General features: G+C 32.2%; 1 protein-coding gene across 5 annotated transcripts in view; it reads right to left on the bottom strand.

Moving 5' to 3' along the window:
* HYCC2 (hyccin PI4KA lipid kinase complex subunit 2) overlaps positions 1–24125 on the bottom strand; it is a 63487-nt gene that overhangs the window by 27174 nt on the left and 12188 nt on the right. For 4 of the 5 annotated variants that reach the window (XM_010971872.3, XM_010971871.3, XM_010971874.3 and 1 more), the window contains exons 3-6: positions 15193–15290; positions 7159–7237; positions 6346–6447; positions 1209–1388 (exon numbers count right to left, since the gene is read on the bottom strand). In XM_010971872.3, coding sequence (XP_010970174.1) covers positions 1209–1388; positions 6346–6447; positions 7159–7209 — 333 coding nt within the window. In that variant the 5' untranslated portion in view covers positions 7210–7237; positions 15193–15290. Of the gene's footprint in view, positions 1–1208; positions 1389–5539; positions 5596–6345; positions 6448–7158; positions 7238–15192; positions 15291–24125 lie in introns of those variants that run through there. The other variant, XM_045508044.2, reaches the window with a different exon arrangement.

Here is a 24125-nt window from a genome sequence, read left to right as displayed (position 1 = left end):
ATTGAGCATTTTTAAAATAGTACACTATTTTTCAGATGCCAAAAGATAATTAAACCACAGCACCATCAAGAACTTGTCAGACATTCCACTGTACAACATTTTTTGGTTCATTTGTCCTACTACTGAATTTTATTACAGTAAACAATAAAAATGATAGCTTAATGTCTAACATAATCTAAAATTCTAAACTCAATTATTAAATCAACATTTACTAAGTCCCTATACTAAGCACTAGAGACACAGTGATATATGAAACAAATTTCCTACTTTAAAAGAAAAAATCAGGCAATGAAGCAAAATGAAGAATTTTATACCTTGACCAGCTTTTCATTAAAAAAACTCACCTTTAATTATGACACTACTACTATTTACAATAATAATAGTAAACATTTAATAAACACCTCAGGAAACATGCTGGATTCTTCTAATTGTTTTTAATTCTACTACTTTATTTCTGTTTTACAGATGAGGCAACTGAAGTCAAGATAGTAAGTAACTTGTCTAGATTTAAAACAGCCAATAAGTAGTAGGGCCTGGTTTTAAAAAAATACAAGTGATTCCAAAGGCCAGGGTCCTTCTTTCAGATGAATATTCCAGTGATGGGAATTTTTAAATGACGTTTTAAAGGACAAGACTTAGAGGAACAAGCACTGCAGACAAATAATTATTGTGAGAATGAATGTTTTGTGAGGTACTTTATTACCTCTCAACTATAAACTTTATTATGTGGAGCGTTTGTTTACAGTGAATACACAGAATATAAGAATTCAAAGGGCAGGAATTTCAATACCAATGTCCTAAACTGGGCACATAGGCAAAAAAACCCAGAATAATAATGTTTAAGGTACTTATGAATTCCTTAGAAGAAAAATGTTTTATAAACAATAAACTGTTCAATTTATATTATTAAATGATTATTAAAGTAACTTTAAAAAATTTTAAATGTAGGGCATTTATAAATACAGGTCAAATAAAATAATTTGAAGAAATATGCCATAAAATATTAACAATGCTATCAATTATAATAATTTCACTTACTTTATAACATGCATTACCAGCAATTACTTATTAAACACCTCTGTACTCTAATTTAAATAAGTTACTCAATAGATATTTAAATCCATTTTTCTGTATATATTCTGTAAATATTATTTCAGAGCACTTAAAAAAAATACTTAAAATTTCCCAAATCATCATTTTCAACTTACCAAATTGTAAATTCCTAACAGAAGTGCTTCAATGCAGCCATTACTCTGTCTGTCTCGGCTAACTGTAAGCCGTAAATAAACCCACATCAATTCTGGCAAAAACTGCAACGTGAACCTCTTAAGTCGAACCTCAGAGCTACGATAGAGCTCAAATAGCTGGTGGCAGACAGGCTCCAGGAGCTAAAAAGAAAATAAAGCATATTAGTTATTTCCATTCTTTTGGCTGTAACTGTATTTTTTAAAGGTAGATATACTTACATAATATTTTGAAAATAAATTCTCAATATTAATTTTTGTTTATTTTAAATCAACGCAAATAAAACCTATTTATGCACAGAGACTACACATTAAACTGACCAATCCACTAACAATAAGAAGTACTCTGTGCCCATATAATATCAATATATCTTTCAATATACTGTACTATTAAACTTATTCGATAATTAGTTCTTTGACCAATGTACTACTGTATATTTAGTGAGTTTCCTTTTCTGTTCTTACAAACCCTTACTACCCTCCATTTTGAAAAGTTTCTGTCAGAAGAAAATAATTTCAAATTATCTTTTGGAAATAAACTTTAAATCTCAACTTAGACTATGATTTAAACACATTATATACCACTCTGTAGAGAAAAGGATTTTGCAATACATAATAGTTAGACATCCAAAACGCTAACTGATATTTTAAATATATATAAGTAAAACAGATTACTTTTAAGACTGACTTAACTTGTACTAATTACATTTATTGGAAAGATTCCGAAAAGGAGGAAAGTGTAAATACAGAGAAATAGCTTTTCCAATGTTTAACTGGATAATTTTTCAAATGATAGCACATAATATGATTTATAAGTAACTTTATAATCTTGAAAAGTGAAGAAAATGAGTAGTTTAAATAAATCTCCTCTCCTTACTAAACATGTACTGCTAATTTACGATGGTTTTGGTAGAATAACTGCAGACTACACAAAACTGGCCATGATTTTTAAAAGCAGATAAAACACCAAAAGGAAACTATAAAATAATGTTTAAATTAAAATTTAACGATAGCTTAAAAAAAAGGAGTAATTTATACACTTACCTCTATTCTGAATGATTATAATAATGCATACATATACATTTGGAAATCTGCTGGAATATAGTTATATATGTCTGTAATAATCTAACACTCCAGAATAAAGTCACTACTTTCACAATTGTAAATTAAAGGTCAACAAATCCTTTGTTGATTGTACAGTTAATATACATACATGAATTAAGCTTAGCTCTTAACAAACAACTCTAAAGCTAGAAAAATTTACACACACATATACATCTTAGCCTAGGAACTACTAAGTCCTTTATATGAAATCACTATCATTGTCTTTAAAATCTTAAAAAGACATTCCAACTCTCCCCTTACACTGAAGTCTAAACCAGTCAGGCAATTTGCCCAAGGTCACAGAAATTAGTGGTGGAGGAAGACATTAAAATTCAGGTCTTCTGACACCATGCTGATGTTCTCACCACATCGCATTTCTTACACTAGAATGGAGGTGGAATAGGAGGTGAGGGTGGTTTAGTTACAAATAGTATATTCCAAGAGTGCTCACAACGAAGTAATAAACTTTTGAAAATAGTCAATTGCTGGCAACTTTTTAAACTATAGTCAATGATACTCAGCTCCTGAGGGGAATTAAAAATTGTTGCTTTTATAAATTTATGTATTAAAAATATGTATCCATGTTTCAAACCTACCTTCCTCTTTAGTAAAAGACTTTAAAAATTGCCTTCTCTAAATTTCATTGGCCATCTTACAATTTGCTTATGTTATAAAGACCTTACTTCCCTTCCTCAGTAGCAGGTACAATGGCATGTAAAGACTATATTTTAATTGAGCACTGCAAAGAAATAGAGTTATCAAAATTATTACTCTGCTTTGTTTTAAAAAACAAAAAAAAGGGAGGGAGGAGAAGTGGCAGGAAATTCAGTAATTTTTAATCAGATACCACTGCAAAATAAGACTTAAAAACCTGACAATGTTCTTTGTTAAAAATCTTTAATTCCAAGCATATGCATTATGCCATCATGTTCTCAATTTCTCAGTATCATAAATGACTCTGACTTCCCCTAAATGGTGCTATCACCCACACCAAAAGGTGTTAAAAATCATTAACTTCTAGTTAAAAAAAAAAAGCTTAAGAATAACTGACATCTTCCTCAAACTTTAGCAAACAGTTTTGACATGATAGTTATTAAGAGACATGCTATATGATGAATGCACTGAGAGCAGTTTGGGTGGAATAATGGAGACCGAACTCGCTTATGAGTGGGTTACAGAAAAAGTGGGAGGTGAGGAAATGGGGACAACTAGACAGAGGCTCTGAATAATAAGCAACACTTTATAAAGTTCATCTGGGAAGAAGAACAGAAAAAATGGGGTAGATAGTAAAATAGAAGGAAAATCAAAGAAGGTTTTTAAAAAATAAAATATGGTGTTTACTGTATTCCATACATCAGAAAAGGGGGAAATAATTAATGACCAAGGAAAGAGAGAGGACAACTGCAGGAGCAAGCTTTGAGGTGGCTAGCGAAGATGCGATCCAGGCTTATGTGGACGAGACGGCCTTTGACGCAACCTGGGACACTCCACCCACCGAGCCGCAGACACAGGAGGAGAGTGTGGGCAGAGATGCTGGTAGAGTGGCAGATTTGAATGGGAAAATAGGGTTTCCAACTATTTTCTTCTTTTATAATGACACAGAAAGCAAGCTGAAAATGAGGGTGAAGGACAGTTAAGAGTGATAGAAAAGAGAAAGTATAAGGGGAACAGGGGGACAGTATACCAAGGAAATATTATCTGCTCATTTGTGATTTTTAGTCCTGCATTTAAAATGGAGAAAGTCAACAAGATTGTGTTTTCTCCAGGCATGTTCAGCCACTCAGGTACAGGCATGAAACAGATGGATGATTAAGTTTTATCCAGTGTTGATATTTTGCCCAAAGAATATGAATTAAGGGAATGAGATGCAAAGAAGCTAAGAATGTTTACAAGGGAATGACTGTAATGATGGACCATGAAAATTTGGCTAAGAAAAGAGGGAAGTGAGGTATTTGAGGGGAGGCGGAAGAGCAATCAAGTCATGAAAAGGCGAGAGTTTACAGTCTCCTTGAAGTGGAAGAACTGCTAGAGTGACCAAAGAATCTAGAAGGAGGGAAAGGAGAAAAATAAAGCAGTATGTTGGTCTAGAGATTAAAACTTGAGCTGTAGTTTAGGTGGACTGTGATATGTAATATTAAACTTCTAGGAAATACACTTTTTTGAGAATTTTTATGGCATTTAAAGTAAAATGGTAAGATTGTCATAAGTTTCAGTTAATATTATATATGGCATGTGACAATTTTCTGAAATAATTTCTTATTAAGTAAATAATATATCTGATGATATTTCAGAACGTAACAAAATCAGGACTAAAAGGGCCCTCCTCCTAGGACTGGAGTCCAGAATTGCTTTGATATTCTACAGAGCTTAATTTTAACATTCTGTTCTTCTGAAGTATGAACACATGGTTAGAACCTTATGACCTGATGGGAGTAAGGATGGAAAGACCAGACCTGCTGTAGCAACTGCTTGATTCTAATGACTGCTGGGTCTTGAGCTTACGTCTCTCAAATTATAATTTTTCCATTTCTAGCCTTGACAAAGTCTCACATGTTCATACTATGAAGTATGACAATATAAAGTAATGTGAATAACTTATTTTAATGTCATAGCTTCCAAAGACTAGAAGAAAAAAAGGAAGCCAATAATTTTTACGCTTGTGAGTCCTAACGAAAATGACAGCATTTTAGAATCTCACTTTGTACGTCACTATTCTTCTAGTCTATATTTATTAAGTGTTCATTACGCACATGATAAAATACTAGATTCTAGGGAATTAACAAATACAGAATATACGACCACTGCCCATGAAGAGCTTACAATCTAAAGAGAAAGCATAAAACAAATACATTTTAATAAGCAAAGCTTAATGTTAAAACAGTGCAAAACAAGGGGTAGGGAATAGACATTCAATATTCACACAGAATTTTGAAAACTCCTGACCAAGAAGGATATGCATATATATCCATTACCACACCTAAAGTTATAAAACATTCATAAATACACAGCAAGAGGAAAAGAAGCAAATGAATCCTGCAATTGCTGCTACAAATAGCAACAGATGCAAGCCTAACTGAGAGCCAATCGAAGTTTAGGAGATAGGAAAGAGAGAAGTCAATAAGCAAGCTTTTAGTGATAAGACAAAAATGAAGATGCACTTTAAGTTAAGCTGCTGGTTAGGAGATGATTACCTGAACTTCTTCAAACTCACTCCAGTACACAGCAGAGGCACTCTTGGAGGCTGTATCTGGGAAGATAAGAAGCTACTTTCCTGTGTGTTCCTTTCATTTTCATTTTAAAGCATACATGAATCCAGTGGTGATTAAACTGTATGTTATACTACTGTGTTAAAGGAAAGATAATGTGTGTATTTTGCATAAGTTAACATATAGAGCCAATAGCTGCATTTTTCCCCTTCTCTTGCACAGCTGAATAATAGGAAATTCTTTTTCTAAGTTTATTGATCTTGACTATTTAGGCTAAAAAGTGTTTTCGCTGATCATTTTCAAGCTAGATTTACTACCAGCATCATTTCATGTTACCAGTATGATTCAGTTCACTGATTAGAGTGATTAATAAAAGAACTGCAAATAACACTTAAATAAATCTCAATCAGTGTATGGTTAAAATTTGGCTTCCAGGAAAGAAAACATTCCAGAACAGGAAACAGAAAAGGTTTCAAATTAAATAATCTACTGATAATCTATGGTCATTATATGGTCAAATAATCTATGGTCACTCAAATCAAGAATCAAAACATACTGTCCTCCACAGGAACAAATTTTTAAAAACATTAAAAAATATGGAGAAGGAGGTCATGGGGAAAGCCAAAGCAAACTATCAGAATGAAAAACAGCAGAAAGAAGGTTCTTCAGTCCCTTAAGAAGGATTAAAAAAAAAAAAAAAGAGGAAAAACTACAAAACTTACATATATGAATTTTAGTACACATATTTTATTATACTATGTTGAAATTGTTTTTCTTATAAACTTTCCTACCTCATTATTCAAATCTTGAATAACTTTATAGAGGGCTGGTACCAGTGTTTTTTTCCGGTGTAAAGTTGCTGCATAATTGGTGATTTGAGTGTCAGGTAATGCCTAAAATAAACATCAAAGGAAAACTAAAGTGAATTTAATATTCAGGAAGTCAGGAACTTTATTTCACATGAGTTCCCCTTTAAAAGATTTATAATGACAAACTAAGGAAAGAAAAAATATTTAAAATAAGAAATAACCATGAGAGCTAATAAAGTAAATTAAGTTAGGATGTTTTACAATTCTTCAAACTACTCAACCATGAAAAATGACCAGAAATCACAGCATTACACCAAGATTTGCTGAAATGAGTCACCTTAAATTAATCTAGTCTAAAAAAACAGTGTAGGATATACTTCAATTCTTATAACTTATGTTCACAAAGCACTAATTTCCATAGTGTTCATAAATTACATAGCTTTCAATCAAATCAATGGGTGATTTTTAATCACAGGAAGTAAAAACATAAGGCACAAATCAGATTTCTGTGCCTTATTAAAGCTTGTTGGCTTCCTCTCTTTTATTGAATATATCTTAAAATTCTTATATCACTTTATTGATACTAACAACCAGTTTCATTTTTATATTATCTTCTTGCCATTATTCACATTAGTGACTTTTTAAAGAGGTACAATTATAGAAACATATTACTTCATATTTTGCCATTTCCACTTCATATCTTAAAACTTTTGTTTCAGTTTCTCTACGAACACATTTATACTGAATTACTGACATACAGAATCATATGACATTCTTATCCTCAATCCAATTTACCTTGAATTCTGATAACCATTCTTCCACAACACCACGTTCAGATCCCAGCATCTTCTTCTACCTTCTATTCCTCTTTTCTCTGTGAAAGAAAAAAAGAACTGAACTTGAGGACAGCATTACTTACAGAAACTATCAAAGGTAAATGTGTGCCTTTCACTAAAGGAGAAACTCATCTAGTTACATTTTAGATAAGGAGGCTTACTTTTAGACTAGAGTTCAATTAAAACAAAACTTTATAAGAAATAAGTTCTATTTTTAATGATACAATTGAAATCTATTTTCCCCAACAATTATACTTCAAAGTGGTAAAAAATCAGTTTACTAAATGAAATCAAAATGCACATTGCCCAAGACAAATGTACAACCTATGCCTGGAGCTTTTACCATATGCAAAACTGCAATAAGCTGTACATAACAGAACAAACTATGTGACAGATTATAAATGACAAAGATAAAAAAACTAGAAATCAAGGGTCATATATTCAGCAAACTGATTTATAAACATATATATACTATTTGAAATAAGGCCGCTGAAGAAGGTAGATGTATGTGTTTTCTAAAACGGAAAAATGTCCAAGTAGAAAAAGCAAGTTGTACAACAGTATGTAAACTACAATTCCGTCAAAAGTGATATAAAATAACTATTAAGAGTTTCCCTCTGAGGGAAATACTAAGGATAGTCTAATTACGTGGCTTTGAATTATAAAAAAAAAAAAGCATGTATTATTTTTAAAGTGAGACAGACAAAAAATGGTTTTTGGTTTTTAATTTAAGGCTCAAAAGGTAACTAAAAGAAAAAAAAGAACTTCTTGGGCAGTGAGGGAAATGTCTTCAAAGCAACTGAAATGAAAGCCTTTATTAAAATGACAGTATATCCCGAGTGTGTCCTATTCCACAATAAATTTCTATCTAATAAAAAGACATCAAATTTTCTAATTCCACCCCCGTATTCCCTAAATATCCACATATAATACATTATACCGAGTACTATGTAAGCAAGGACTACAAAAAGGAGTAAGAAATGACCCTTATTTTCAAGTAGCAAATGCTCTTAAGATAGACTGGTGGGTTTATAGAGATAAACTGCAAGAGGAAAAAGAGACAGCAGGGAAATCTACAGATTAAGAGATGTTAAAAAAAAATCTATAACCAGGTATGAATCTTATTTGGACTCTGATTCAAACAATTAAAAAGATCATGACACAATTGGAAAAGGTTAAACATGACTGGTGATTGGATGGAATTCAGTCAAGGAATTTTATAGGTTATTTTTATATCTGATACAGTATTACAGTTAGGTTTTTAAAAAGTGTTTATTTCTTATAGATACACACTGAAATATTTCTTTAAATACTGCTTTAAAATAATTGGGGTGAGAGTAGCCATAGGAAGAGAGCGCCACGGGTATAGATAAAATATGACGGGCCATGAGTTGATACCCCTTGACACTGAGTATTCAGTACACAAATTTCATTACACTATCCTCTCTACTATTCCAGGTTTGAAATGTTCCATAATAAACTATAAAAAAAAAAGGAAAAAAGAGAAAAGAAAAACACTACACATAAATCATGATACATAAGATATAAAACAATGGTTCTTAACCTTTTCGAGGGGTGAGGGGAAGCAAAAAGTCACAGACCCCCTTTGATATATGAACAAAACTATGGGTCCTTACTTCAGAAAAAGATAAATATGATGCCTACACGAACAATCTTGCAAATAATTTCAGGAAATCCACTGATCCTCTAAAGTCCATTAATAGACTTGGATTCCCAAGTTAAAAACTCTTGACCAAATGAGACTCTTAAAAATAACTTCACAAAATAGAGCACAACTACACATCCAAAAAATAAAGCCCTTCAAAAACGTCATTTTGTAAGGTTCCTACATTTATTGCGATGATTGTTCAAATCACTGTCAGAATCTTTTTCTTTTAAATACCAATTAGTTAAGTGGTATTAAATCCTCTTCAAAACCTAGTTATTCACCTAAAGATGGATTCCATCATATAACTATGACTACTACTACTGTGCATCTTACTCTATGCAAATTACACCTCATTAAATTTTTTTAATTACAAAAATAAAATAACAAGTGTGGTTCCATCATATGTTATAAGTTCCATTTATAAACAATGGTCTAAATATCCTAAAGTAGTTGCCCCTGGAAGCTTCTCAGAAAGAACTAAAGGAGGCAACTGACCAAAATGAAAAGGAGGGATTCAGTTAGAAATTCATCAATCCATTCCATAATTATTTCTTAAGCACCAACTGTACACATGTCATTATGCTAGGAGTTGGAAATAATAATGGTAAACAAACCTAGATGTAGACTCACTTTAACGGAGCATTTCTCCAGCAGAGAAGACAACACATTTTTGCAAAGAGATAAGGAGTAAAAAGGAAAGGTACACAAAAGTGTAAAACAAAGGAATATAATGTTGATGAATGAATGAAAAGGTTTCTCTGAGATATCAAAGTTGAGATATCAAAGATCAATAGGAGTTAAGGGGAGTAGGAAAAGAACATTCTAGAAAAAGGGAACAGCCTATATAAAGGTTCTGTGGCAAGACAATAACACAGGAGGTTGTAGAATCTGAAACAAGATCCAAGTGGCTAGGAACACAGACAGCTACGGGCAAGAGTTGAGGGTAGAGAGAGAGGTATGGGCTGATGGTATAAACAAGACCTACTAGTCCTCATTAAGTATGGAAAGTGATTGAGGATAAGAGTCAACTTTTGAAAAGCTCACCGGGCTCTGGTGTAGAGAAAGCCCTTTCAGACATGGCTACAAATTTCCCAATAGTAATAAGACTAAAAAAATTCCAAGCTTGCAATAGCATTTGCTCTGAGAGTTCCTACTAAGTTTCTGGAAATTAAAAAACAAACAAACAAACAAAAACCTGAATAGCTATTGATAATAAAAACAGTTTTTATTTACAAAGTACCTGAAAAATAAATAAAGTATATTCCATTTTTATTAAGCTTCAAATAAAGTATAAAAAGTTAAAGCAAAGCCTACATTAGTTTCTCAGGAAGTAACTTTTTAGGGATAAATTCTAACATCTTGATCTCCCTTTAATATTCCCCTTTCCTCATAAGTCTCTTATGAAAGTATACACAAAATAGGCTGTTTTATTAATATTATCTATAACATCTCTTTCTACCACCTCATCATCACTAATGAATTCAGTGGACATCAAGATTAAGAGGAAAAATACACTGAATTTTACATCACTTTGAGAAATACTCCAGAAGAGGTAAATACTTTCAATAAATAAATTACCATGTAAGGAAGAAAAGTACAAATTCATTGTAGCAGTAACAGAAAGGACTTATTTCCAATATAAACAAAATAGGAGCTTTAAAAAAAAAAGCTCCTATATCTCCATTGCTAGATATTCAATTATTTGTTTTTTATTTATTGGAAACTTAAAAAGCTATTTCTGCTCTGTACCTCAACTATTATCTCTAATTCTACAAATATCCTTAGCTATAAATATGAATTAATAGTTGATATTCAATTATTAAGTAATTTAAAAGTACTTATTATAAATAGCACATACCTGTTAAAAAAAAAAGGAGCTTAGCCCAACTATCCTACCCTACCCACAAAGATAGTCAACCATTTGGTATGTATTTTTCTTCACATATGTATTTATGTATACTCATATATGTATATATATATGTGTTTGTGTGTATACAATTTAAATACAGTCATTGGTTCATCATACATTGTGTTCTATAATGTGTTTTTTCATTCATCAAAAATATATGAAAGACCTAGAGTTCTAGTTTATTCTTTTTAATAGTTGTAATTAATTGCAAGTATAATCCCATAATTTAAATTTGTTTAATAATTTTCTAATAAACAGATTTGTTTTCAACTTCCCTATTAACAAAAAATGCTGCAATAAACATCCTTATACATATTTAAGCATTGTGTTATCTAAATATCTATCTCATGTTTATGCTGTGTTGTTATCTTCTGTAGTATAAATTCTAAAACTTGGATTTGAAACTTTAAGGTCACAGGATACAAACATTAATAGCATATCCATATATATAATTCTCAAAACCATAATCCATCATATATTTTTAAAGATCATGATTATTACATGTAACAAAGTAATTTCCTACTCTACTTATAAAGCTAATATCTTAGCATAGAAATATAAGTAAATCTAAATATTAAAACTTTAACTTTCTTACATTTATTAATAAGATCTGACTTTGAAAACTAGGACAATAAAAATTGATATCAAAGCATTCAAGTGAGTACCTATTTGCCAAAACACTAAAAATTTAATACACAGAATCCTGTAATGTATTTGCATGGGACAAGGCAAAAAAGATACCACAGTATATTTTACTGTATTTTAAAAACCACTCTGTTTAGTAAAGGGTTGTATCTTCTAAAGTTAAAAACCACATTTATAGCTTACTATTTAAACAATCTGGAAGTTATTTTAGAGTGTGATATGAAACTAAGATTTAACAGTGTTTTTCTCCCAACAGTTCTCAGTTGTTCTAATACATCGTTCACATGTACATTTTTTTTCTAACTTGAAATACTATTTTAACATATTCTAAAAGTCTTACAGATATTTGGAACTATTTCTGAGCCAATTTTCTCATTAACTTTGTACCAGGCTACAATATTTTACTTACTACGGCTTTATAATGTACTTTATAACAGAACAAGTCCCATATTAATTCTTTTTCCTAAAAATGTATTTATTATTGCCTGCTTTATTCTTCCAATTGAATATTACTTATACTGGTAAGTTTCTTTCCCATACTCTATCCTCGTCAGAATTAAATTTACAAATTAATTCCAAGTGACATCTTCACAATATTCAGTCAAGTGTGGCATTGCTCTTCACTAAAAATCTTCTTTTATATGTCTGTATAATTTTGTGTTTTCTTCCTAGAGATCAACATATTTCAAATTAAGTTGATTCCTAAGTATAATCCCTGCGGAGGATTGGTTCCAGACCCATCGCGGATACCAAAATCCAAGGACGCTCAAGTCTCAGAGGTGGCCCTCCCTATCAGCAGATTCAACCAACTATGCCTTGTGGAGCACTGCATGCATTCACTGAAAAAAAAAAAAATCCAAGTATAAGTGGACCTGCACAGTCCAAACCGGTGTTGTTCAAGGGTGAACAGTTTATATTTACCTGCTGCAATTGTGATTCTTTTTCATTTTTCAAACTAGCTATTGTTACATAAAATAAACATTAAACATTTAAACATTTTAAATGTTTTAATTAAAATTTAAATATTTTAGATAAATATTTAAATATTGAAAATGGCTTGAACTAAAATTTCTCCTAAAAATATAGAAATCTTAAACTAATAAATTATCTTTTTGCTAACTACAAGGGATTAGATTAGATTTTTTTTAAATGTTTACTACTTTACAAAAAAGGACAAGAAAAAATAAATACAATTAATCAATTCTTTTTCAAATTCTCTACAAAGAATATTAACAGCTTTTAAAATAAAAAGAAAACCAAACATTATTTTTTAAAAGAAAACCTTTTTTTTTTTAGTTTTCAAGTAAGTGACTTTTATTTTCCTGATGTTTCAGTCAATTTCTACAAAACTTCAAACTTCCTCAAAAGAATTCAGATTTGGTAAACAAATCTATTTAAGTTCATAGCTGGAAAAACACTTCAATATATGTATGAGGGTTACTTTTCTGCTGAAAGAATCATAGTAAAGTCAGACAATACCATAATCAATAAAAAGCAATGAGAGTGTAATAAATTACAAAATGTCACTAAACCCATTTCTATAACCAATTTAATCAGCAGCTTTTCCTGGATGTGTTGCAATATTGCCAACACAACCTGCCAAAACTTCTCTTAAGGGTTGGTTTGAGATTATATTCAACAAAAATCAAAAATAAATAAAAATAAAATCTATAGTTGAAAAGTGTAACCTGGCCCCTTTCTTATAGCTCATACTTCGGCCCTACCAGTTTTCTACGCTCTGGCCATATTCTCTTTTCAGTTTCTTTTTCTCTAGAGCTTCATGCACAACTTCACCCCAGGGATTCTGTATGGGCAGTTCCAGCCTAGAATAGCGTCCTACAACTGCTATTTAAATAATGGCTCTTTCCAATCCTGTCAGTATCAGCAGGCCTTTCTTGACCACTTTATCTAAATAGGAAACCTTTCTTCCTTCTTCAGTATTTTCCACTCCAACAAATATGGTTCATTTCCTTCTGAGAGCTTTGGATTTTATACCTTGTTTCCTTATTTATTAGACCTTATTCCCTACTGTCTAGCTTCCCCATCAAATTATAAATTCTGCGAGAACAGGGTCTTTTTCTGTTTTGCTCTCATCTGAGTGCTCACTAAGCACTCAAGCTAATAAGTATCTTACAGCATCTAGACATATGACAGGTACTTAATGTATACCAACAAATCAATGAATCACATAGCTTATATGACCTTGGACAAATCATTTAGAACCTTTGGTTCAGATTTCTACAATGATAAGTTACTTTCTAAATCTAAAATCCTCTAAATATATTTTAGTACCTTCATGTGGAAAACAGGATAGTACTGGTTACAGAGAAACTTTTAAAATACATGTCCTTAACTAGACTTGGCATCTTTTAGTATGTGAAGGTAGCTATGAACACAGTTATAAATACACTGCAAGTTTTCTTTTTATTTATACAGACAATGCAGAATTCTGAAAATCATTTCTTCTACTAGATAGTACACCCATCCTATCACCTGGTATATAAAAACTACATTTAAAAGCAAGTCAAGCTGATATTCCAGCAAGCAAATCAATTCAGGCCCATAATGCCTCACTTCCAGAGTATAAAAACAAAGTAAAGAGGACATCACAGAGAATGATTATTTATTGGTGACCATGGTAATGGCAACTTTATTAGCAAGTCCTCAATAAAACACAATGAACAAAATAATAAAGTACTGGAACATGACCTGAAGGCAGTCAATAACTATTTGCAGGAAGCAAATTCACAGTACTTGTGTAAGTACAACAAGCTTTTCACTACCTTCAAGGGTAGAAATTGTGTCTTAGCTGATAGTAAGCATACATCTTTTTTTAAGACTGTTAATTCATAGAGAATCAGGATACAACAGGTAGTACTGCCTAATGGTTAGAGTACAGGCTCTGGCTCTAAACTGCCTGAGTCTGAATTCCAGCTCCATGACCAATAAGCTATGTACCTTTGGAAAAGTTACTTAACTAATCTGTGGCCTCAGACTCCTCATTTGTGAAATGGGGATAATATAAGTATCTATGTCAAATTTTAAAAAAAAGATTAAATAAGTTTAACACATCAGTGGGCAAAATTGATTACAATAACTGCTCTCAAGGGTTTCTAATGAACAAAAATTATTGGATAAACAAAGGTATACAAATTATTAGGGCAACATATGATAGTAAAAAATGGTTTTGCTACTGCAAATTTTTAAACTAGGTTAACAACTACAAAGACATTTCAAGGTATAAGTCTTAAATAAAGCACTTAAGTGCTGTTACTGTAAATACCAAATTCCCTAAGGAAAAACCTGGAGCTGTGCTATCCAGTTAATTTTAATTAACTAAAATAAAATAACATGTAAAGATTCAATTCCTTAGTTCCACTAGCCACATTTCAAGTGCTTACTAGCTATATGTGGCTAGTGTCTTCCATATTGGATAGCAAAGATTAGAACCCAAACATCATCAAAGAAATTCTAATGAACAGCGCTAATCTAGATATAGCTAGATAATACCATTATGCTGAGTAAATTCAATAATTCAAAATATAAAGTTTAGGTAACAAAAAGGTTAAAAGACACAACTATTAAAAAGGAAACACTTTCAAAAGTAAAATTCAAAAACAATAATTAAAATGTGATTATTTCAAGTCTCCTAGGTAAAATTGCTTTAATAAATAGAAGTTACCACCAGAAATTACCAAAAATTATAACATGTCTAACTATATGGGGAGTTCATTCTTTATTCTTTAAAAAGTTAAATTTTGTAATTTTACCTCTGTTCTAAGATCAGTGTTCTAACGGAGGAGGTGGCACAGGAATGCGGCAGAGTTCAAGTGTGGGATTCATTTGTTGAGACTTAAATATTTTCCAACTGCATAAAAAATGAAAATGAAAAACTGTGAAATATTGAGAGATAACAGTCTAAAGAAAGTAATATAAAGGACAAAGAACAATTTTGAAAAGACATTTATAATATAGTTTATCTAATTTCTAAAAATTATAATTATTTTTAAAATTTATATAATAACTAGTATGTATTTGTGCACCATTATCAAACCTAACTTTTAAAATATCAGATTTGGAGAAAAGAAATCTGAGTTTCAGTTTCAAATTTGCCATTAATTGTGTGTAAGACTTTGAGTAAGTTATTTAAATTTTCTTGAGCCTTACCTGAATAATCTATAAAAATAAATCCTTTCCAGTCCCAAATTCTATGAATACAACTTTTGAAACACATTCTAGTGATATCACACACATACATACATTCGAGAATCATTAAAATTTTAATATGCAGTGTAAAACCAAGCTTAAATAATAAGTATCAACGGCTATATTATAATTTTGGATGAGTTTCAAGAACTGAAAATTTTATCATTTTGATAAAGAACACTGAAAATGCTATTACTAAAATTTTTGGCACAAAAATGTATTGAAAGTTTTTGATCAGAGAAAACCATTTTCAAAGCTAAAAGTATACTTTTCTCATAAAGAAATAACTATGATCATATAGTTGCTGATCGCACTATGCTCTGCCTCTTTGATTCAAAACAGTATCACAACTTTAAAATCATTTAAAACACCAAAAGAAAATAAACATTTTAAAATATGTTCATTAACAAAATGTTTTTTTTAATACAAGAATACTGCAATAAAATTCTCTTAGGTTAAACTACATTATCATTGTAAAGTCTCCAATGTTTTTTAAAACGAAGATGTCTCAGGACCTCCTACTCCAACTCATGGCAGCTGACTTCTGGGCTATCACATGAGATTTTTATTTAATGTGAAGTTCTATAGTGGGAGGGGAAACTTGAAAGATGCACAAGAAACTGGTAACACTTCGGGAAACAGGACTTCATGTCAAGGAAACTCTTTTTGTACCTTAGGAATTTTGAACCACCTAGACAACTGCCAGATTTTGAAAGAGTGAAGGCAGGCTATGCTGGGAACCTCTGTAGAGATCTCTGACAGTCTTTCAGGGATAAGAATACAGATACTATGGGGCTCTCAATTTGAGAAAACAAAACAAAAAAAGACAACGGGAAAACCTACCAGGACAAATGATAGGAAAACCAAGATATTCAGAGTATACTCTTAAACCATAACAAAAGTAACCTAGAGGTCATTAACAACAATAGTTATTAAATAAAAACCTAGAAAAACACGAACTACTGGAAATTTAAAAGTATACTTCTAAATAATCTATGGGTCAAGGAAGATATCAAAACCTAAGTTAGTATAAATGTTGAACTCAATGTTAAGAAAGATACAACATATTAAAACTTGTGGGATGTGGCTATAGCCTTAATTGCATGTGTAGGAAGTTCTCACTTTCCATGTATAAAGCAGACATAGTTTCTATATGCATATAGGAGTTTCAGTTAACCTCGTACTTTGCAAAGCTAAGATTGCCTATATTAGCAGAGAGGCAGAAAAAGATCAATGGTTTTACCTATTGATAGATATCTATCTCAAGAAGCCAAAGAGAACAGAAAATGAATGAAACAGAAAACAAGCACATAATATAGAAAAAATTCAACAAAGTCTAAAGTTGCTTCTTTGAAAAGATTAATAAGATTGACAAACCCCTAGTAACCCTGATTAGAGAAAACACAAATTACTACAAAATTTTTAGACATCAAAAATATAAGACAATATGATAAACTTTATGCCAAAAATGTGATGCTTGGCATGAAATGAACACATTTCTTGAAAAATACAAATTATCAACAATGAAAGAAATAGAATACCCAAACAGCCTCATAGCTGTTAAGGAAATCCAATCTATTATTAAAAATCTTCCCATAAAGAAAATCTCAAATACAAACGGTTTCACCAGTGGATTCTTTCAAACAATTAAGAAGGAAACAATACCAAGCTTGTACAAAGTCTTCCAGAGAACAAAAAAATAACAGACTTCCTAATTCTTTTCAAGAACCAATGTAACTTGATGTCAAAAACTAACGCACATATTACAAGAAAAAAATCACAGACTAATCTTTCTTATGAACACAGATGCAAAAATATCAATGTTCTAGCAAATGAAATCTAGCACTATATGTAAGTATAACATATTAAAATAGAATTTATTTTAGGTATATAACAGATGCCTAACTAGGAGAAAAATATATGATTATCCAAATGGGTAAATGACCCATTCATGATAAAACCTATTGGAAAACTCTTAAAGGATATCCAATGAAAGTATAGAGCAAGTGTCACAGTCAATGATAAAATACTGAAAACTTACTCTCTGAGGTTGAAAACAAGGAAGAGATAACTATTATCACTACTATTCAACACTGTACTGGAGGGCCTACCTAGTACAGTAAGCGAAGAAAAAGATACAAGAATATAAACCAGAAAAAAATTAATAATCAAAGAAAAAAAGTCAATATGTAGATGATATGATTATTAGCAGACAATATGAACATGCACCAAGAAAATTCAACAGATTCTACAGACTAATTATTAGAATTAATAGGTGAATTTATGTAGGTTTCTAGATATAAGGTTAATAAATAAAAATCAATTCTATTTCTCTAAACCAGTGTTTTTTTAAAACACAACTTCAAATAGCACTAAAAGAAAGAAATCTAACAAAAGAGGTACAAGACCACTACACTGAAAACTAGAAAACATTTTTGAGAGAATTTAAGAGTCTAAATAAATTGAAGGATATATCATGTTCATAGGTTGGAGACTCATAGTACAAATGACAAGTCTCTCTCAATTGACTTCTAGTTTCAAAGCAATCTTAATCAAAATCTCACTCCTTTCCTTTTAAAGAAAAATTGACAAGCTGATTCTGAAATCCCTATGAAAATGCAAGGAGCCAAGAATAGCCAATGCAATATTGAAAACAACAAAAATTGGCAGACTATACTCCAAAACATTAAGATCTGTTAAAAGCTATAGTAATTAAATGATACAAATATAGTAACTAAAACTTACCAGTGGAAACATCGAGCTTAGAAACAGTCACACACAAATAGGATTTACCTGATTTATGACAAAGGCAAATTGCACTGCAGTGGGGAAAAGACAGTCTTTTAAATAAAAGATGCTAGGTCAATTGGATACCCCTATGGAAAATAATGTATCATGATCTCTAACCTTACACAATTCACAGAAGTAAATTCCAAACAGAATGCAGATGTAAATGTGAAAGTAAAAACAAACCAAAAAAACCATAGCAAAACATATTTGTATCCCTAAAGAGGCATATATTTTTTAAGCAAAAACAAAAAGCACTAACCATAACAACAACAAAAAAGATAAGTTGGACTGTAGTAAATCTGTCTTCAAAAGACAAATTAAGAGAATGAAAAGACAAGCCAAAAACTAGAAGAAGGTGTCAGCAATACATATGTCCCATATCTAGGGAGAGATCTGTGACTGCTTGAAGGTTGGGGCAAGAAAGCTATCAGGTCCTAGCACAAAAAGCCAGCATAAGACAGAGGCTGGACCAGGACCACAGACACCATCCTTACCTTCAATCTTGAGCCTTGTACTGGGTAAAGAGAAAGAGCGTGGATTTTTGAATGACGGCCATTCTGACTGGTGTGAAGTGATACCTCATTGTAGTTTTGATTTGCATTTCTCTGATAATTAGTGATATTGAGCATTTTTTCATGTGCCTTTTGATCATTTGTATGTCTTCCTTGGAGAATTGCTTGTTTAGGTCTTCTGCCCATTTTTGGATTGGGTTGTTTATTTTTTTCTTATTGAGTCGTATGAGCTGCTTATATATTCTGGAGATCAAGCCTTTGTCGGTTTCATTTGCAAAAATTTTCTCCCATTCCGTAGGTTTTCTTCTTGTTTTATTTCTGGTTTCCTTTGCTGTGCAAAAGCTTGTAAGTTTCATTAGGTCCCATTTGTTTATTCTTGCTTTTATTTCTTCTAGGAGAAAATTTTTGAAATGTATGTCAGATAATGTTTTGCCTATGTTTTCCTCTAGGAGGTTTATTGTATCTTGTCTTATGTTTAAGTCTTTGATCCATTTTGAGTTGATTTTTGTATAGGGTGTAAGGGAGTGTTCTAGCTTCATTGTTTTACATGCTGTTGTCCAGTTTTCCCAACACCATTTGCTGAAGAGACTGTTTTTATGCCATTGTATATTCTTGCCTCCTTTGTCGAAGATTAGTTGACCAAAAGTCAAAACTACGATGAGGTATCACTTCACACCAGTCAGAATGGCCGTCATTCAAAAATCCACAAATGAAAAATGCTGGAGAGGCTGTGGAGAAAGGGGAACCCTCCTACACTGCTGGTGGGAATGCAGTTTGGTGCAGCCACTATGGAAAACAGTGTGGAGATTCCTCAAAAGACTAGGAATAGACTTATCATATGACCCAGGAATCCCACTCCTGGGCTTGTATCCAGAAGGAACCCTACTTCAGGATGACACCTGCACCCCAATGTTCATAGCAGCACTATTTACAATAGCCAAAACATGGAAACAGCCTAAATGTCCACCAACAGGTGACTGGATAAAGAAGATGTGGTGTATTTATACAATGAAATACTACTCAGCCATAAAAACTGACAACATAATGCCATTTGCAGCAACATGGATGCTCCTGGAGAATGTCATTCTAAGTGAAGAAAGCCAGAAAGAGAAAGAAAAATACCATATGAGATCGCTCATATGTGGAATCTAAAAAACAAAAACAAACAAACAAACAAAAACAAAGTGTAAATATAGGACAGAAATAGACTCATAGACAGAGAATACAGACTTGTGGTTGCCAGGGGGGTAGAGGGTGGGAAGGGATAGACTGGGATTTCAAAATTGTAGAATAGATAAACAAGATTACACTGTATAGCAGAGGGAAATATACACAAAATGTTATGATAACTCACAGAGAAAAAAATGTGACAATGAGTGTGTATATGTCCATGAATGACTGAAAAATTGTGCTGAACACTGGAATTTGACACAACATTGTAAAATGATTATAAATTAATAAAAAATGTTAAAAGAAAGTTAAAAAAAAAGAGAAAGAGTGTGAAGACAGAAAGACCTTCTACTTTTGGACAAGAAAGAGTATTAGGAACTGAATTTACTCTCTTGCTTGAAATTATCAAAAAATGGAAATAACTATGAAACATAGGTTTTCAAGACACTGGACACAGATACTAAAGAACAATGAAGTTGCCCAATTTCCTTCCTTGAGAGAGTTTCCAGGCTGCAGGGTAAGGAAGGGAAAAGCAGGTAGAACCTGGCCAACTGCCTGAGTTAGAAGTAAAGCTGAGTCCAGGTAGACCAAGGTGTTAAGAGTTTCCATAACAGAGTAAAGGAAAGGAGAGAGTAGCATAGAGAAAGAAGTCTGGATATCTGTAGAGGGTCCTCCTCTAGTAGTCAGATGAGAAATGATCAGCATATATGTGTGTGAAGAAACTACCAGAAGCCAAGGAAAGAAACAGCAAAAGAATTAGAAGTAGCAGTGCCAGAACTCACACAGGACCAGAAATACCACCTATTTTCACCAATCAGATTGAGAACTGGGTAAACTAGATAAAGCTCCTTTCTAAATAATGGAGAATAATTATTCCTATACTGAACACAGCTCCAGTACCACCTAATAAATCTTCTGATGAAACCCTGAAAGGATCAAACTGTTTTCCAATAACTTAACTGCATCTCAGCACAGAGCTCAAAAATATTTACAGCAATTCAAAAACATCCAACACATTCCAAGGTAAAACTCACAGTATCAAGCATCCAATAAAAAAATTACCAAGAATGCAAACAATCAGAAAAACAAGATCCACAATAAAGAGAAAAATCAATTAATCAAAACTGACTAAAGTTAACAGATGTTAGAATTGGCAGACAAGGAAGTTAAAGCAATAATTATAATATTCAAAACATTAAGTAGAGTCTTAGAAAAAAAAATTTTTAAGGCCTAACTCAAACTTTTAAAAGTAAAAACTATAATGTGGGAGACAATACGCTGGATGAGAATAATGGCACATTAGACATTGTAGGAAAAAAGTTCAGTGAATTCGAAGATACAGCAACAGAAACTAGTCAAAATGAAATGCAGAGAAAAGAGAATTAAACATAGCATCAGTGAGCTGTGAGACAACTTCAAGCAGCCTGACAGATGTATAACTGGATTCCCCAAAGTAGAGGAAAGAGGAAGACACAAAAACATTTTGAAGAAACAATGGTGAAAAATTTTCCAAACTGGATGAAAACTACTGGTTAAGTTCCAAGAAGTTCAATAAACCCCAAGCATAAGAAACACGAAGAAAACCATATCAAGTAGTTTTAATTAAATTGTTCAAAACTAGTGACAAAGGAGAACACCTAAAACAGCCAAGGGTGGGTGGGTCGGACCACATATTATGTACACAGGCACAAAGACAAAGATGACAGAGGAGGTGCAAGAGAAAGGACAATGAAGCAACATCTTTAAAGCACTAAAAGAAAAAAATATGTCAAGCTAGAGGTCTATAGAGCAAAAATCTCTCTCAAAAACAAAGGTAAAACCAAGACTTTTCCAGATATACAAAAGTAGACTTGCGCTACATAAATGATACTGGATGCTCTCTGAGGAGAAGAAAAAGGACACCACCTAGAAATACGGATTTACACAAAGGATTAAAGAGAATTAGAATTGGATAAATATGTGATTTTTTTCTCATTTTTTCTTATTATTCTTTTCTACATACATTAAGATAAAATAAGGAAACTTTATTAAGATTTTATGCCTATAATACGTTCAACAACTTAGTTGACATGAACAAATTTCTTGAAACATATTATCAAACTTCATTTAAGAAGAAATGGATAATGTGAATTGTCTTGAATCTATTTTTAAAATGGAATTTGAAGTTAAAAAAACCCATTCCACACACACAAAAGTGTGGAGAGAGACCCTTCTATGACATAGATGGACAGGGATGGCTAAAAGTTGCGGGTAAAGCATGAACACTGAGAAAAACCCTCTGAGAACTAAATCCTCACCCTAACACAAAGCAATAGCAACCTGTCACTAGAAAATGTGAAGCCTGAAGTGCACTGAAGGTAATGATAGTAGCAACAAATCCAAACCTAGCTCAACTCTTGACTAGTTTGACAACTTCACACTCACTGATGACAGATCAGAAGTGTGCTCATTTTCAGGCATAAATAGAATTAACTTCAGTCTCTACTGCTCTACACACAATGTCTGGCATTCAATAAAAAATTTCAAGATCCCAAAACAACCAACATCAATAAAGCATAAACAGGACCAGGCTAAGAAATGACCCAGATGTTGGAACTAACCAGACATGGACTTCAGAATAATTATGATAATATATTAAAGGGTCTAGTGAAAGAGCTGGAACATCCATGAATAGATGGATAATTACAGTAGACAGTTGGAAACTATAAGAGTCAAATGGAAACGATAGAAATTAAAAACCAACCAACCAACGAACACAAAGTCAGAGAGAAAGAATTCCTAAGGAAAGGCTCATCAGTAGACTCCAACACAGTTCAGGAAAAAACTGGTAAACTTATAAATAAATCAAAAGAAATGATCAATCCTGAAACATGAAGAGAAATAAGAGTGGAAAAAATTTAAAGATCATCCAAGAGTTGTAGGACAGTATCAAAATTGTCTGACAGTTTTATTTGAAGACTCAGAAAGAGAGAAAACAAGATAAAAGACATGAAGGGAAAATGGTTGGGAATTTTCTAAAAACAATGAAAGACATCAAAGCAAAGATCCATGAATCTCAGAGAACACCAAGCAAAATAAAAACCCTCCTATCAAAACAAAAACACCCCCTAGATATGATATAATGAAACTTCTAAAAACTAAAGATAACAAGATGTGAGAGATTCAATACAGTATTTGCAAAAAAGGTAGTCTCAATCCTTTTCTACAAATTTTAATCAAAGTTAAGTCAAAGTAAAAAAGAGTCAGAAGTTACTGGGGAACAGAGGAGGATATTTCAGCAAGGGTCATTGAAATGTCATGAGTCCCATCGTCCAAAGAGTAAATACAGATGGTATTATTTCCTGACCCATGTCTAATAAGAAAGAACTTCAGGGATATTACTCAGAAATTTTAATACACATCATCATCAGCTTGAAGGATACATTAGACTGATGTAATTCACATTTAAGAAATCTGAAGGGCATGAAACTAGCTAGCTAGCTACCCAACAACGTCACAGTAAAAAGAGCTTACTGATACGTTGGAATGAGCACTCCCAGAGTGTGTCAGTGAAGACAGCACAAATGCTTATCATGGATCAGATAGGGGTCACGTGGAAGAGAGAGAACACTGCCAAGACAGGCTGACCACAGGAAGATGGAGGCTCCTTGGAATACACAGGAGCCAAGGAAAGAGTAAGAAACTGGTAACTGGAATAGAGACAAATTTGCCTTCAACAAGGAAGCTACAGGACAAAGATCTTTAGCAATAAGGAAGAATTTTTGAAGTATCAACAAAATTACTTACATGGATATTTGGATAATAATAATAATCAAGGTAAGGTATAAGTAACTAATCTTTCTGTTTACTTCATCTTTTCTTCCTTAGTCTGCTTTTCTACTCCCAGAAAAGAGCAAGGAATTTATTCTAAAAGAGGGTGAATAAAACTAAATCCTTCTGAAAAACAGTCTAGTGTAATTTCACCACATAGGAATCTTCCCTATAAACATGTTCTTCTACTGAATTCACAACTACAATAGCTTGTC

The sequence above is a fragment of the Camelus bactrianus genome, chromosome 5, assembly GCF_048773025.1.
Source record: "Camelus bactrianus isolate YW-2024 breed Bactrian camel chromosome 5, ASM4877302v1, whole genome shotgun sequence".
Classification (NCBI taxonomy): Eukaryota; Metazoa; Chordata; class Mammalia; order Artiodactyla; family Camelidae; genus Camelus; species Camelus bactrianus.
The sequence above is the reverse complement of the archived record's forward strand: the minus strand, read 5'-3'. Positions and strand labels throughout refer to the sequence as shown.